The sequence below is a fragment of the Gopherus evgoodei genome, chromosome 9 (assembly GCF_007399415.2).
Source record: "Gopherus evgoodei ecotype Sinaloan lineage chromosome 9, rGopEvg1_v1.p, whole genome shotgun sequence".
Lineage (NCBI taxonomy): Eukaryota > Metazoa > Chordata > Testudines > Testudinidae > Gopherus > Gopherus evgoodei.
The window spans coordinates 87,666,068-87,683,028 of record NC_044330.1 but is presented as its reverse complement, the minus strand read 5'-3'; the positions used below and the strand labels follow the sequence as shown (position 1 = coordinate 87,683,028).

Here is a 16,961-nt window from a genome sequence, read left to right as displayed (position 1 = left end):
AAATGAAATTTCTTGTGCCATATTTTTCATCATTTGGATGTTTGAGAACTTGCTTTCAGATTCTCACTCTTAGAAACTGGAAACTGTGGCGATAGGCCCCATACCCCAAAAGCTACATGGTCTGGTGCTTATTCACAGGACTGGAAATCAGCTGATTCTCCTGGGTTCTATTCCCACCTCTGGAAGTGACTATAATAGTTTATGAAGCAATACTACTTGGCCCTCACATAGCAATTCAATACAAGTTTTATTTAGTAATTAGCAGCACCCTCATTTTACAAATGGAGAAACTGAAGCTTCCTAAGTCACTTGACTCCTGTGCCTATTTCCCTAGACCACTGTGAACCAAGGCCAGATTTCAAGAGTTTAGCCTCCAATATGCACTCAGAATGCTGAGCTCTTTTGAAAGTGGGAACCAGAGCTCTTTTGACAACCTGGCCGTGGTGCACTCAGAATAGGGTGGGGAGTCTAGAGACCCGAGGCCTGATTTTCCATTCTGCTACATTAGTTTTCTGTCACCATCATACTCTTGGATCTTAAAACCTACTCTAGGGGGAACTTAGGGCCATGCTGTGACTGAAAGATGCTGCAAGACCCTGAATTCCCTGCATATAGGGAGCAGACCCGGAATAGGCAGCTCTGTACTCTTTTCTCTTCCAGGAGGCTCCAATGCAAAAGGCGTTGCAAGGATAGGAGAGGGTAGTGGCTAGTGTATTCCCACATCTGGGATGGCTCATCACCCACCCACAGACCTTTGTAGCAATGGAACACGTTAAGGCTGCCCTAATATACACTGGAGCCTGCGGTGCGCCATTACTCCCTGGGCTCGGCACAGCAGCACAGTAGGGATGCATGTAGGCCTTTTTTGACTCTAGGGTTGACAGTCCATCATCATCACTAAATTCATGTTAAAATTTCCAAAAGGATAGTTGTGACCTAACACAATGCTGACACGCATACCCACACAGTGTAAGTACAGACTCATGACATTGTTACACCGCTGACAATTAAAAAAAACAAAGCAACTATCAACAAATGATTCTGTTCTTGAATGATAATGAAAAGTATTGACAATATTTGTGTCAGCTAATAACTTACAAACACCCAAAGGTTTTGCTTCCTGAGAGGCTGCAAAATACAATCTAAATTTGATTAAATCCTCATTATAATGCAGAGGAATGTCCATCAGCTCAAGCTCTCTTAAGGGAGCCAAGTGCATCTTCTGTACACAACAGATCAGAATGGACAGCAGAGAATACTGGGTCCAGTTGAAACTACAAAGGGAATTTAGATAGGCAGAACAGAATTATTCAAACTACAATTTCACCAGGACAGTTCAGGGTGGCCATATCTTGCTAAAACAACCACCATGACGATTAAAAAAATAGGAGGATGTGTTTTCAGCTCAGAGCCAAGGTACAGCATGTAGAACAGGCAGCAAGAAAAGATAAAGCAATAGAGTGAGCATGGTTCATAGGAGGCACACACTTTATGCCCTGTCTAGTGGAATGTCACGTTTTGACTTCTGATTGGCCGAGGAATGCAGGAGTCAGTTTTCACTGGAGTTGATCAGAAAGTTTCCCTCTGCTTTGCAAAGTTGCTGTCTGAGCAGACTTGTCGGAAAGAAGAGGCCAGTTGCTCTGATACTTCTTTAAAAAGCTACTTAAATGAAATGAGAGGACTTATCTATCCAAGGATTTACAGCCTAGAAAAGAAGGAAAGAAGTTATTTTCCCCTTTTTCTCCGCCTACTCCCAGTAGAGCTGATCAGATCTCAGTTCTGGCATGCGTCTCATCTCTCAGAATACTATGTCACAGTTTTCTACTAACTTTCTCTTGCTTCCCATACCCGAGAATCCTGTCTTAGACTGTGTGCCCAACAAAATCATCAAGCTTGTTGTACTTGGCGGCAGTAACGTTGGCAAGACAGGTAAGTCCACAGGGCTTTGATTGTATTTACAATATAACTGTATTTACATTTTATGGTCAAATTGAATCAAGTCTGTATATACTCCAGACCATAGCTGTTGTATCTGTTTAGTTACCGCTTTAAAAATGCTCGGAATTTTCTGTGAGATGGATCAGAACATCCGATATATATAGTTCAAATGTGAGGTGGCATTGTCAAGTGGATAAGGCATCGGGTAGGTGTCCAGAGCCCTGCATTCAATTCTGTATGATCTGGTACAAGTCTGTATGATCTGACCTACTGTATGATCTGGTACAAGTCACTTCACTGTGTCTCATTTTCCCCATCTGAAAAATGGGACTAATGATATTTGCCTTCCTGGTGTGTAGCACTTTGAGATCTGTGGATGAAAAAAGTATTATTTTCCACATATTTTTCTATGATTTGGGGTGAGAGGCAAGAAAGAGAGAAATTGAGTGTTTAGTTTTTGTATGTGTGGGCTGTGATTTCTCAAATAAGCAAATTTTAATAGGAACAAACTTTTACTATATCTGAGGTCCCACTTCCACTTAGTAAAATTTAAGCAGTCACCATTTATAGAAATTTAAAGTAGCTCATTGAAGATAGTGGCATATCTGCATAGTTAAACAGCTGACTAGATGGGGCTGCATGTCAGTGGTGGGTGTAATAATCTTTTTAAATGGAGTCTGTGGGAATGCTGCTTGCAGATAGGGCTTGCAGAATCAGATCCTTCGTTGTTTGTCAGTTGATTAATTTTGCCAGCTGATTTGGGATGAAAGGCACTATAGAAATGTTGCTGTTACTGTGAAAAATATACCACAGTTCTTCTCAGAAAGAGTTCAAGAGACAGCAAAATGTTTTCCAAGCTTTCTAGCCCTAGGATCTTTTAAACCATCAGAAATTAAGATGAGCAAAAGTCCCCACTTGCTGCAGATTGATCACTTGCACAGCATGTGCAGTTTGTCCAGTGGATAAAATGAAGAGATTCACAGATTTGAGGCCAGAAGGGACCAACAGATCATCCAGCCTGACCTCTGATATCCATAGACCAGGTCTTCAACTTGGCACTGTGAACCATCGTAGTATTGTAAGAATTTGCTTTGTTTTAGTTCATCAAATTATTTTAAGCCCAAAGGATAGATTGTCATAGCTTCATTGACATTCACATTACTCCATGAGTAGCCCCATTAAAATCAATGGGACAACTCAAGGGACAGGGTGCTGGCAACCCAGAGTGATGGTATCATGCTCTGGCCCCAAATCATTTCCTACGCGGGCAAAAAATGGAGCCATATGCCCAGAGTAATATGTGAACAATGTTTAGCGTGATGCTACACCAACTCAGCCAGTAAGACATTACATGCATTCTGCAAAGGCTGATATTGACTCAGATTAAAGGCCCATATTTTTTCCTTGTTTTGCAGCCCTGGTTGTGCGCTTTCTCACTAAAAGATTTATTGGAGACTATGAGGCCAATACTGGTAAGTCTACTTCCTAGTGCAGCATTATAGATAGATTCCATTTCCAGCCACTGTGTATTACAAGAAAGTGAAGCAGTTGCATGTCCATAAGGTGCATATTTCCAGTTAATTGCCTCAGGTTATGAAAACAATAAATCAAAGGCTCATTATTTACGATCCTTTTAGTCAGTATTATTTCCACCCTGATGGAAAAGGATCAGAGGGAAAGATTGGCTTGGGGACATACCTACAGTAAAATGCAGAATCAAGGAATGTTTCATATATCAGCTGAACAATAGAGGCTAAATGCTACCCTGCCGTGCAACCCCAGTGCAGTCAATGGGATTTCACTAGAGTGTAAGAATCAGCCCAAAATTTTATCCTATGTGTTTGCTTTTTTCAGTGACTTTAGTGCTGATGTAGAATGCTAGACTGAAGTCCTCTGTACTCAGGACAGGTACAATGGTAACAGAAGCTTTCCCTACTTTGCCCTGCTATTTTGTCCAATCCTGACCCACAGGGAACATCTGGGAGCAGGGGTGGCCAACCTGTGGCTCCGAAGGCACATGCGGCTCTTCAGAAGTTAATATGTGGCTCCTTGTATAGGCATCAACTCCGGGGCTGGAGCTACAGATGTCAACTTTCCAATGTGCTGAGGGGTGCTCATTGCTGAACCCCTGGCTCTGTAACAGGCCCAGCCCCCATTCCACCCTGTCGTGCCCCCTCCCCATAGCCTGCCATGCCCTCGACTCCCCCCCCGCATTCTGTGAAACAGTTGATTGGGAGGTGTGGGGAGGGAGGGGGAGGCGCTGATCAGCGGGGCTGGGGGGCTCTGGGAACGGAGAAGGGGTGCTGATATGGGGGCTGCTGACACGTTACTGTGGCTCTTTGGAAATATACATTGGTAAATTCTGGCTCCTTGTCAGGCTCAGGTTGGCCACCCCTGTCTCAGAGGGTATGATGCTGTGACTCATTTACTCCACACCCTCTCTGCCAACCAGGACACCCATTGTATTGGCAGGGTCTGTAAAGTGGATACCTGTGTACTAGGAACCGTACTGAGACCAGCTAACTCATCTCACATGTAGGCCACTTAACAGCTATGGGGCAACGATCAAGCTTGGCTGGATTAAAATCAATGATTTTGTAACTGTTTTGCTTTGGGAGATACATATTGAGTTGAGAAGGAAGAGTCAGAAATAGGGATAGCAGAACCAGAAGCCTCTGATCTACTCTGCCTGTCTGGTGAGTGATGGTCTGGAAGCTTGTACTGACCCTAAGTAACCTTTGACAGTTCGGTCTCCGTACTGCTTCTCTTTCTTCCTCCACCTTTCCTGCAAGACACTGTCAATCAAGCTAGACTTCTAAGTTTCACAATGGATTGCTGCCAGACAGATTGCTAAGAACTGCATGTTTTTTTTCCATTAAGCTACCAGCCCTACAGCCATACTGGAGCAGAAACAAATATGCCAAAGATAAGAAACAGGTGTTAGCAGAGCTGTGATCACATGACCATGCTTCTCCTGCAGCTGGATATAAGGCAGAACACTATCAGCATCTGGAAGTACCTGCACTTTTTCCTGTGATATATTACAGAGTAGGGACATTATATTGGCTGGTCTTTGTTCATGGGTTAGGTGTCTCCCCATAAAACAGCACAATCTTTTCCAGCATAACATCTGATACATTTTCACAGGACTCACAGAAGAGTTATTTCATGCAGTGCAGTCAGGTTTTAAATGTACTATTTTCATGCTGGATTCAAATGCAGTGAACTTTGCCATAGTGAATGTCCTCATATTCTAAATGTTTCTATGAGCTCAGATATTTTTCCATTGGAGCAAAGACACCTGCTTCTGTGAACCAAATTTTAGAGACATTTCTCACAGGGATGATATATTGTTTTAAACTAAGGTTCACATGCATCACAGTTGGCGCTAATTAGCTTGTTCATAAGTAGTCTGAACTGAGGCCAAGGACTGAATAGGCCATGAAGAGTCAACTCCCTGCTTTCCCCTAGAGGGGATTCCTCCAGGTCAAAGTTGAAACATATTGCGTAGGCAGTAGCAGTGAAGCTTGTACTGGGACAGTATGAACAGTGCCACACTGACAGCTGTTGAGACTGTAGTTCTCTGTTTAGCCATGTGTAACACGGGCTCTCACCTCTTGAGTGCCTCCTGCTGCTGTGTGCGATACTGCAGTCCTTTTCCCGCTCCTGGTGTCCCGTAGGTTGTCGGCCTCACTTGGCAGGTTGTCAGTGGCTTGGCCTTCCAGCCAAGTCACAAAGTCCAAATGAACTCCTTCCAGGGTAGTAAAGAGTCCAATAAATGAAACAGTCTCTTTGCCCTCGCTAGGGTCTTCAGTCCAGCTCTGGGCCCTTTTACTTCAGCCCTTCACTTGGGCTTCCCAATGAGACTTGTTCCCTACTCAGGACTTACATCATTTGGCCTGGGAACCCACTACTCCAGGTTTCAATTCTGGGACCCTATGCACAGCAGCCATGTACTACTCACTTCAACTCGTTGCTGCTATTTCATTGAGCCGCTTCCCTTATCTTCATCCCTGACCGCAGGGTTAAAGTTCTCAGTTCCTCTTTCTCTCCCATCTTAGGCAAATGCAGCCACAACCACACTCTGGTTGTTCCTTGAGCTCCTATGGCCAGAGAAGAGTCCCTTCCCTTGCTCCTCTGGTCCCAGCCAGGAACTGCTCTGTTAAGGCCCAGCAGTGCCTGATTATCTGCTTCTGTGCAGCCTTTCTAGGCAGGCCTGGAGGACCCACCTTCGTGGCTCCTTTACTGGGGCTGAGTGTAATAGAACCATGTAGTAGCATGAGGCCACAAAGGGCCTGTCACACCATGTCACTTGTATTATGTTTTATAGCTAAACAAAGAGGACATCAGTCTCCAAGCTGTCATTATGTTAACCATGGATACTTCATAAACCCCAAACCTAACCTTTCTTTATGTTGTTGGACCTGCAATACAAAAACAAATATAGTTCAAACCCAAGCCTAGAAACTTTTATCCAGCCCTCATGTGCTGAACCTTACTGATTTGGATAAAATGGAACCCGGATACATGCCACCCCTGCTTTCGGGGTTTCAGAACCATAGTCTGACTGATGAAATTCTGCAGACCCATAATAATAACCTAAACTTTCTGGTCTGAATGCATGGTTATGTGGTCCATTTACAACACTGTATGTATTTGGCATGCTTTTCCTTGCACTTCCAGTAGAAATCCATGGAAAACAGCTCACTCCTTTAACAGTGAATTTCCTGATTCACTTGTGATTACAAGTACTTCCAATCTGCATTAAAGAAGGGTGCTGCTCTATTTGGAATCAAAAGCTTATTTTAAGTGGGCACAGAAATCCCATTCAGGTTGCCCTCTCTCATTCCAAAAGAGGTAGCAGACCATTAGGAAGGAGTCATCTGTCAGACAGAAGAACAGATATTCCTCAGTAATGTGAAGTATGAGAGGGGTAGCCGTGTTAGTCTGGATCTGTAAAAAGCACAAAGAGTCCTTTGGCACCTTATAGACTAACAGAAGTATTGGAGCATAAGCTTTCGTGGGTTGTCAGACGCATGTCAATAATGTGAGTCATAGGAGAAATCGTAGGCCAGTATTTGCAACCATTGAAAATGGATTCTGGACTCGAAACTGTTGTGTTGCTCTTTGAACATGTCACATAAAATAATCTGGCCTGATTGTTCCATGGGTAAAGTAGTTTATAAAGAATTTAATTTAATTTTTAATAAAGAGTTTAAAAATGAAGAATTTAGATACAGCCCAGGGTGGTAGAAACACCCAGTCAAGGAACATATATAATACTATGTTACTTGGGCAACCAAAAATTCACCCCGGTTTAAAGGGCTAGCCTGGGACCTAGGTACCATATAAGTCCCAGGACTCAGAACTAGAATATTCTGATTTTGACTGGACTTACTTTTTTTCCTCAGTTACATGTACTGTCTCTAATTATCTTACTTATCTATTAGGTGCCTTGTATTCAAGAAAATTCACCATAGATGGAGAGCAGATCTCCTTACAGGTGCAGGATACACCCTTTGTCTCATTGGAGGTAAAATGTCCGCTTAATGCATTTATACTTCAGAATACAGTGAGTGTCTTTTGTTCATTGCCAGCTCTTTGGTCTCCCCTATATGTAACTCTTGTCATTAGCAGATGTGCCTGAGCCAGAACATCAAATCCAAAGGTGGACATCCCAACTCCAATGGCCTCTGCCCTGCCGCACCTACTCCTTTAAGTCAGGCCCCTTTCAAGTTAAATCAAGGCCAAAAGAAATGACTTAGTGCAGCCCAGGCTTAAACTGAGGAGTAAAACTGCAGGGTTAGCTCGCTTCAACCAAGTCCTTGCTTAATCTAATTGCTGGCCAGGAGTTCCTGTCCCTGGATGGGCAGAAGGAACTCTCAACTGTCCAGAGGCCAATCTGGCTGCTCAGGTCAGACCTCCTCTCCCAGAGCAAAGCTCTCTTCCTTCTGAGGGACAGTCTTTATATAGCAGCTGTAGAAATCTCCAGCTGGGGACCTTCATAGTATCTGCATTAAACCACTCCTTACTTCTCAGGTGCATGAGGTGGATAAGCCCCATCACACCAACTCCCCATCAGATTTCAGGGTGTTCTGGTTATAATTCATGGCTAGGGACCTCTCCATATAAGAGCAGTGCTACACTGACTCTCTTTTTTGGAGCTGGTTTAGAAGCAGACCAAAATGGTGGAAATTTCACAGAAGCACCAAATTTTGTGATTTTTTTCTCCTTGAATGGTGGAAATCTCACAAGATCAACTGTTTTCATTAAGTTTCTAAGATTTAGGGCCAAATTTAAATGCATTTTCATCAACACTGAACCCAAATCCTAGGTTGGTTTTTCCTTGAAACCAAATCCAAACCCACATTTAACCTAGCATACATCTGAATCTAAACACCATTTATCAACCTCATCCTCTCTCATGTCAAACCTGGAAAGGTTTGAAGATCCTGTTTAGTTTAGATAAGCACCTGAAAATAGGGATGCTTCTCTGTGTCCTGGCTAAGTTATCCCATCCCTAGTTTGCAGAGCTGGGCAGGAAATCTCATGTAGTCCAGGAGTCCATCTCAGTTTCTTTGGTCACTATAAATTGGTTTAAGTGAAAAGCCAAAAGTCCCAATCACGTCCCATGCCTTTTTAGAATGTGGGTGGGTGAGATGGAAGAACATACATCCTGGTCATCATTCATTTGAACGCTACCATCATCCCCACTGACAAAAGGAAGGCAGGGAAACCTCCAGAACCCTTTACAAAATGTTTTGGAAACTTGGTCAGATTTTGTGGGGAGAAATAAAAAAAAACATTCTCTTTCTATAAACAACTATTTTTCCAAGGAAATTTAATTTAAAAACCACAGGTTTTTCTAATGAAGCAGAAGTCTGTGCTATGCAAACAATATTCTATTTTGAAAGGAATTCTTACCCTACTTGTAAGGCTTCCAGAGGAATAAAACAAGAATAAAAATGCATGCAGAAGCCCAGATCTCACATTTTTGCTAGAGCCAAACAGAACTTGACCCTTCAAAGTTTTGAGTCCAGTTGAACCAATGATTTTAGTGGGTTTGAAATTTAGTAAAAGAAATTCTCCTATCAGGGACACAAAGTACAAAATGACATCAATTGCGAAGTATAGTCTTTCTATCCATTCATAAAAATAGAGCAGATGATCAAAAAGTTGTGTTGTAGTCTGAAGCCCTAACTAAAAGCCCTAACTATCATTTTCAGAGGATGAAATTCACCACTTTGCAGAGGCCAGCATATGGCTTATATGCCACTTACGCCCTCAAAGTAATGCTTAGGTAGGAATTAACTGGTGCTAGCTCTCTGCATAGGTGTGACTATCACTCAGAGAGCCTGTTGACAAAAATTAGGCACTATCACCAGGAAAGCATGATAAATATATAATAAGGGGAATCCACCACTTCATTCTAGGAGTTGGGGGAGAGTGAAGGAGGTCCACTCCCCTTCCTTTCTCTCCAGATATAAAATCATTTTTCAGATTTCATTATTTTGACTAGACACTGACCCGAGTTTTGATTTCTGGAACCAGGGCTGAACTCTGCAACATTCAGATGTGTTACCCTCTGAGGTTTGGAGTCAGCACTATTTCTAATTTAATTATGGAGGCTTCATTTCCTTTGTCTCAGTCAAAGCCCTGCACTGTTTCAATAATTCCCACAAAAGCTTTTTAGCTTGGGTCTGTGTTTGCACCAAAGTGTAACTGAAATGATTTCAAGGGCTCATTTCTGAATTGAGCCATCTAAAGAATGTTTGACTAGGTTGTGTTTATGTGTTTTCTGAGTAGGTCCTTGAGCAACAATGAGTCACTTGCACTCTGAGATCTGTGTGCAGTGATTTCTGGAGAGAGTCATGTGGAGTTACTCAGACTTCTAACATTGGAAATGTTAATATTCAAAAAAACCCAGAAGCAGATAGATAACTGGGTTTGTTAAATGATTAATTTCTACTTGAAATATCCATTGCCAGTGACAATGTGTAGTTTTTAATTCGTAAGAAGACATGTCTGTAAACAAACTAACTCATTAGTCTTTTATTTTTGTGAATAAAACATTCCACTGAGGATTACATCTTACAGCTGGCTGGGCCCAACCATTGTAACTGAGAACTTCTGCTCAAGGAAGCTCTCTGCATGATGCATCTGTTCCAAAGAAGTTTTCAAATCCTTGTTTATAGCAACTAGTTCTTTCCCCTGCTAAAACGAGATAGCTGGTGAAAGGGGCAGGGGGATACAAATGAGGGCTACTTATATACAGATCAGTTATAGTAACAGTGCAAGCTTCCCCTCTCCCCTCACACTGCCCTACCAATGTGCTGACCTGGGGCACCAGAGAGTTCACTCACCTTAACCTTTGAAATGCCAGTGAAGCTATCTATTCATTCTAAGTGTGACTGTGGTGTTTGTGAGGTTAGACACCTGTTCAGCAGGAACTGGATTGAGACCCAGCAGCTCATTTCACATAAACAGTAGTCACTTCTTATATCCTGAGAGTTGCATTCCATGTGAAGATGATCCATGAGTATCTCAACCCTTTAATGTCTTAGGGTGCTGCTGTACCAATTATATAGCCTTACTGCTGTGTGCAGCCCACAGCGCCACTAATAAGAAAAATCCAAACACAGGATGGGATCTAGCGTCATGGCACTGTGAGATTGAAGAGACAAGGGGTTAATCGATTTTTTGAGCCATTGCCTCCAATGTCTGTGGTCTAAACTAAAGAAAAGATTTTCAAAGGTACAAAGGGCAATTAGGTACCCAACTTCCAGTGAAAGCTGGGCCCCAACTCCCATTTGTACCTTTGAGAAATCTCCCCCAAAGCAAAGATTGCTCTTTTAGTTTTGCCTACAGTGTTCCTCCTGCTGTCTGATCAGTTATTACGTAATACATTTAGGCCATCATTTTCATAGACTCATAGACTCTAGGACTGGAAGGGACCTCGAGAGGTCATCGAGTCCAGTCCCCTGCTCTCATGACAGGACCAAATACTGTCTAGACCATCCCTAAAAGACATTTATCAAACCTACTCTTAAATATCTCCAGAGATGGAGATTCCACAACTTCCCTAGGCAATCTATTCCAGTGTTTAACTACCCTGACAGTTAGGAACTTTTTCCTAATGTCCAACCTAAATCTCCCTTGCTGCAGTTTAAGCCCAGTTTAAGACTGGGTTAATCCCAAATGCCTGAAGTTAGGCTCCTAAACCCATAATTAGGTGCTTAAATAAAGTGACCTATTTGGAGCGAGTGCTGAGCACCAACAAACCCCACTGAAGCCAATGGGAGCTGCACATGCTCAGCACCTTTGAAAAATCAGATCACTTTTATTTAAGTGCTTGAATGTGGATTTAGGAGCCTAACTTTAGACAGCCGGGGTTTAACATTTTGGCCTTTTCTCCTATTTTCTTGCTGTTGAATTTGACAAGTTAAATATCTGTCAAAAAAACTGTTGATTCTTTTTCTCGATGTTTCATGCTGGAGAAGAAGAGAAACAAAATTACCATACAAATGGTCGATATGATAGAACAATGTTTTAGTAATGGGGAAGGGTCTGAGAGGTTGCTGAAGTTCAATTTTAATTTAGGGTGATTAGATTTTGGGTCTGTCCTACAGCTTTCATTTAGCCAATTACTCATGGATTATTTTATGCCAATTTATTCTGGACAAATGTATTGATATTGGGCCATTCAATAATTTGATAAGACCCCCAGAATTTAATTTGGCAAAAGATGTTGGGCCAGACATTGCAAGATGCTGAGCATCCCCTGGTTAGGTTTCAAAGGTTCCAGGAGACTTTAATTCCCTCTGACGTTAGTGGTGATTGAAGGTGCTTAGTACCTTGTAGGATCTGACTTAGAGTGGAAGAAATTAGAAGGACTTGTATGTTGGTTTCAAAGAGCCTGTAATATTGGCAGAAACATTTCTCATCAGACCAAGCCTGCCAGACAATAACGTGGAAGCCTAATCTCTCTGTCCAATTGAATAAAACCTCAGCAAGGATATTAAAAGTAATCAATTAGGCTAAAAAACCCTCATACTTAGAAATGAACTGATCACAACTCAGGCCAAAAAGTAACACATCAGCTTCCTTTGCGTTGTTTCCCTGGTAATTGTTATTCCTGTCCTGATTAGGAGCAATGATGTTATGACACCTGATATGGGTGCTCTTGGACTGTGCAGGCATGACAAAAAGACAGCTAACAGTAATTAGAAATCCACTGCCTCTTGGAGAAAGTAATCAGTGTTCAGGCCACCATTTATTTTCAGATCCAGTGAACAATCACTTGCAGCAGATTATTTTTTCTAAAAAAATCTGAATATCTAGAGAAATTTGCAGATGGTAAGATCCATCAGACAGTGGAAAAGTCTCCTCAGGGAAGTGGTAGAAACCTCATCCTTGGAGATATTAAACAATGGACTGGAAGAGGCACTAAAGAAGGTACTGTAGGGAACAATCCTTCCCTTGGATAAGTGGAACTAGACTGGATGACCTAACAGTTTTTTTCTGTCTAACTTTCTGGCTCTAACCTTGATGATGCCATTTATCACCCCTGATAATGTGGGGAGAGGCGCTGAATACTGATTCAATAAATAAAAAATCCATCTGAACAAAGCATCAATGTTTTGACCATTTTTTAACCACTGAACAACTGCCTGGTCTCCACTCCAGTATCTGTGCTGCCAGGTCCTGTTCATAATCCATTGACATATCATGGTATTTCATCCAGGGGTGGCTCCAGGCCCCAGCATATCATGCGCGTGCTTGGGGCGGCAAGCCATGGGGGCGCTCTGCCGGCACCGCGAGGGCAGCAAGCAAGCTGCCCTCCGCGGCTTGCCTGCAGAGGATCCGCTGGTCCCGCGGCTTCGGGGGACCTCCCGCATGCCTGCGGGAGGTCCGCCAAAGCTGCGGGACCAGCGGACTGTCCACAGGCAAGCCGTGGAAGGCAGCCTGCCTGCCGTGCTTGGGGCAGCAAAATTCCTAGAGCCACCCCAATTTCATCCTAGACCTGGCAAATTCAACAGCAGTCGGAGATGTTTTTTGCTTTGTATATGTGTCAGATTAAGTAGCAGCAATGTGATGAAATGGAGCAATTGCCTGCTCCCAATGCTGTATGATCACTTGCTGCTGCCCTGTCTGATGGTAGCTTTTTTTTTGCTTCTTAAGGCCTGGTCTACACTGGGGTGTGGGCGGGGGTGTCGATGTAAGATACGCAACTTCAGCTACGGGAATAGTGTAACTGAAGTCGATGTATCTTATTTCGACTTACCTCCCGTTCTCACAGTACGGGATCGATGGCCGTGGCTCCCCCATCGACTCCGCTACCGCCGCTCACCCTGGTGGAGTTCCGGAGTCGACGGGAGTGTGTTAGGGGATCGCTATATCGCGTCTAGATGAGATGCAATATATCGATCCCCGATAAATCGATCGCTACCCACTGATCCGGCAGGTAGTGTAGACATACCCTTATTACTGTCTGTGTTCTAATCTCTCATCTCTTGGTTTTGCTGGCAGGATGATAATGACAGTATTTGCTGCCAGGAGCAAATAAACCGTTCAATCTACTGGGCGGATGGTTTTGTATTCGTTTACTCCATCACGGACTATGATAGCTATCGGGTCATCCGACCCCTGTACCAGCACATTCGCAAGATCCACCCCAACGCCAACATCCCCCTGCTTCTGATGGCCAACAAAGGGGACCTGCTGCGAGCCAGACAGGTGTCCTCCAGAGAAGGGCTTCAACTGGTCAATGAGCTGGGTGGCACTTACTGTGAAGTGTCAGCCCGAGAGAACTGTGAGGGGGTGCATGAGGCCTTCCAGCAACTTTGCCAGGAGGTGGGCAGGATGATTGGGAGCTGCAATGGGGAAAAACGGAGAGGGCTCCACCTCATCCGGCCCAAGTCTCCAAACATGCAAGATTTGAAGAGACGTTTGAAACAGGCACTGTCTTCCAAAGGGAAATCTGCCACTACACTTTGACATTGCTGACAGCTAGTTCAAAAAGCAAGCAAGCAAGCTGATATGTCTTTATTCCCTCAAAATTCAATAGGCACATTGGTTTTTAAAGATCTCAGTTAAACATCCTCTGTTTCCTTCAGCAAAAGGACCTATTGAATGGATATTTCTGAGCAAGAGTTTAGAAACTGTGTTTAAAAAAATACCGTCAAAAGCTATGCACTTTTTAAAAGGGGGACATCGCCAAGTAGTTTATGTCTAAAATTTACGTTTCATTAATAAGAAAAGATTTTTAAAATCCTAGAGGAGTGAAGAGAAATGTGTTGGGTTTTTGCTTTGGGATGTAAATATTCCCAAACACAAACATTAGGGAGCGAAAGCATGACAACAGGAGAATGAAACTGACTATAGACAGAAAGTGAAACTCCACTAGACTACTTTCCCTATTCTGTGCTAGCTAAGTGAAATTCAAAAAGCTTCCAAAGAGAAATGATGAAAACTAAGTGAGATTCAAATTAGATACTTTAAATTATGTTATAAAGTTATTACTAATAATGGAAATGATTTTTTCAAATATGATTTTTATTATTACAGTGCCTTTTTAAAGGAAGCATAAAAAAATCACAGTTCTCTGATTTTTTTTATTTTTATTATTACAAGTAACACCTAGGTTGACTGTAACTGAAAGATTGGAGGAAAAAGATATGTTTCTCTAATTTTTTTCCATTTGTTTACTTTGACAGCACTTTTTAGTTAGTTTTACTATAGTCTGCTTCCTGCATTTTTGTGTGGGTCTTCCACATGGCAACAGGAGAGAAAAAAACATAAAAAAAAATAGAGAAATGTGATTGTAAAATCACAAAATGGGCTGGCAGCATCTACTTGCATTGTGTCTCGGCATGCACATCTCGCAGTATAACCTTCATCACATGATTTTTTAAAAAACAGGATCTTAGTTTTGTTAGCATTGTTTGTAGAAAAAAAAGTTTAACTGTATAAATAAAGTTAATTAACCCTCAGAGCAATTCCCACAAAGCCCACTCAGCAGATGATCCAATCTTATTGCCTGCAGTTGGTTTGACTATGTTTGTGTGCGTGTGTATGTACACAACATTAATCCACATGGCCACACAGGTGTTGCTTCATTAGTTGTGCATTGTATGCAGAAGTGGCCTATAAGTGGAGATGGATCAAACCACAAAACACTAATCCTGTTCCAAACTTTCAGAGAATTTGGGAGTCTCCAGGTTAGGGATTTGGTTAGGGTTGATCCTTGTACAAAAGATCATTATTCTGAGTAGACTAAAGGAATAAGTAGATATCTCTGTGAGGTACAATACAATCCTGATGCTTTTACATACACAGGCCTGCAGCAGGACTTAATGATTTGAAGGTAACTGTTATGGATTAATCCAAGAGTACAGTGACTCATGGCTCCATCTGTCTTCAGTGCTTCACACAAACCTATTTAAGAGGAGATTTATGTTGCATTTTTATAAGAAAGTATCAATGAGGGCTGGACAGCCTAAGATGCTTTTGCAACACTATTTGGCTGGAAGTAATTTCACTAAGAAAACCATAGCTCCATTCTTACTCAGCACACAGCTTCTTATGGGCATATTTGAAGCAAGAGATTAACTGACAAGCAGTCATGCTAGGGTGGCCAGGGCTGAGCTGGTATGTGAGCTGAAAGTCTTTTTTTTTAATATTATTTTAATAAACAAGGCTATTTGAAGCTGTATTCTGTGGTCTAGCCAGTTTTATGGCAACAGCAACAACACAAAGGCATCCATCATACTGTTCTTAACACAGAGTGGAAAAGAACCAGGTTTGAGCATGCAAAAGCCAAGATATAATGGTTATTTAACAGGCTCTCTCAGCAATTTACAGGAACATTAAGTGCAATAAACTTCAGTGAATTATGCTGAGGAACACACAGATAATATCCCAGTTTAGAAAAATCCATAAGACTATAATTACAGGGGGATAATACTGAGCTAAAACAACAGTCTTTAAGGTATAACAAGCAACAGGACTGTAGATTTAGTTTGACATATGCAAGTATTAATGTAGTGTGGTGATTCAGAAAGATGTATTTTCCTTGTCCCCTATTTAATGAAAGCCCTTAGTTTAATCACTAAGATTTACTTCATCCATGTTCACAACCTGACCACAATCTCAGAAAGCGGGTGGATCCTGGAAAGAAGGGAACATACAAATAAAAAGTTCCACCTTCTCCAAAAGAATTAATGCCTAAATTTGTTAATACAAAATATCAGAGATCAATTGACTCAGCTAGGTACATACAGGGATGGCTAGATCATGCCCCTTGCCTCAATGTCCACATGGCTATTTTTAGCATGCTAGCTAGAGCAGCGATAGCACTTGTCTGTCCACCCAGGCTGGGAAGTTTGCTTCCAGCTGCAGTATCGACATACCCTTGCACCCCAACCCTGGATTAGTGCCAGTAGGCTGCAAGGAAGGAGGATTTGAATGAAGATGCTTGGCACACAAGGAAAGGAATGGAAGGGAAGATTGATTGGGGTTTCCAGTAAGAGCATCAGGCCAAATTCTGCTTTCAGTTACGCTGGTATAAATCCACATTAACTTGGTTGAGAGAATTCCATTGCACAGAAATTATCTGTAGAATTATATTTCCTTTGTAAACTTTTTCCATTATCTTAGGTTGGCTCAAATCAGACACAGCATCTAGTTTTCAGTGGGATTTGCAGCCAGGCTCACTTGGGCATAAATAAGTCAAATGACTTGCCTTGAGGTTAAACAGCTGAGTAAGTGGTTCAGATGAACTTTGAAACCAGGTCCTTTTTCATTCATTCCTGCCCTTTGCATCAACCACCAGCCCCCACCACCCTCCTTCATCTGTATACAAAGCATGATGAGCTGAGCTGCATCATAATTTCAGGAAGAGAACACAATTAACAATGGGCAAACTTGTCCAAATGACAAGCTAGGCTATATGCTGACTGAGCAAGGCACACTTGCTAGCACCATGCACTATTGTAATAATTCTGAGACTGGGCCTGGGGCTG

At 42.3% G+C, this 16,961-nt stretch overlaps 1 protein-coding gene across 1 annotated transcript; it reads left to right on the top strand.

The window, feature by feature from the left end:
* The first annotated feature begins 1,470 nt into the window (after positions 1–1,470).
* Positions 1,471–15,650, top strand: LOC115657054 (ras-like protein family member 11A-like). The gene is made up of 4 exons (XM_030574266.1): positions 1,471–1,929; positions 3,354–3,410; positions 7,389–7,471; positions 13,468–15,650. The coding sequence occupies exons 1-4, from the start codon at positions 1,785–1,787 to the stop codon at positions 13,933–13,935; spliced, it is 753 nt and encodes a 250-aa protein (XP_030430126.1). The 5' UTR covers positions 1,471–1,784; the 3' UTR covers positions 13,936–15,650.
* The last annotated feature ends 1,311 nt before the right edge of the window (positions 15,651–16,961 follow it).

Coding starts and splice junctions, on each gene's coding strand:
- LOC115657054 (XM_030574266.1), top strand. CDS start 1,785: ATGCGTCTCATCTCTCAGAATACTATGTCACAGTTTTCTACTAACTTT. Junction 3,411..7,388: donor AGACTATGAGGCCAATACTG/GTAAGTCTACTT, acceptor CTTATCTATTAG/GTGCCTTGTATTCAAGAAAA. Junction 7,472..13,467: donor CACCCTTTGTCTCATTGGAG/GTAAAATGTCCG, acceptor TTTTGCTGGCAG/GATGATAATGACAGTATTTG.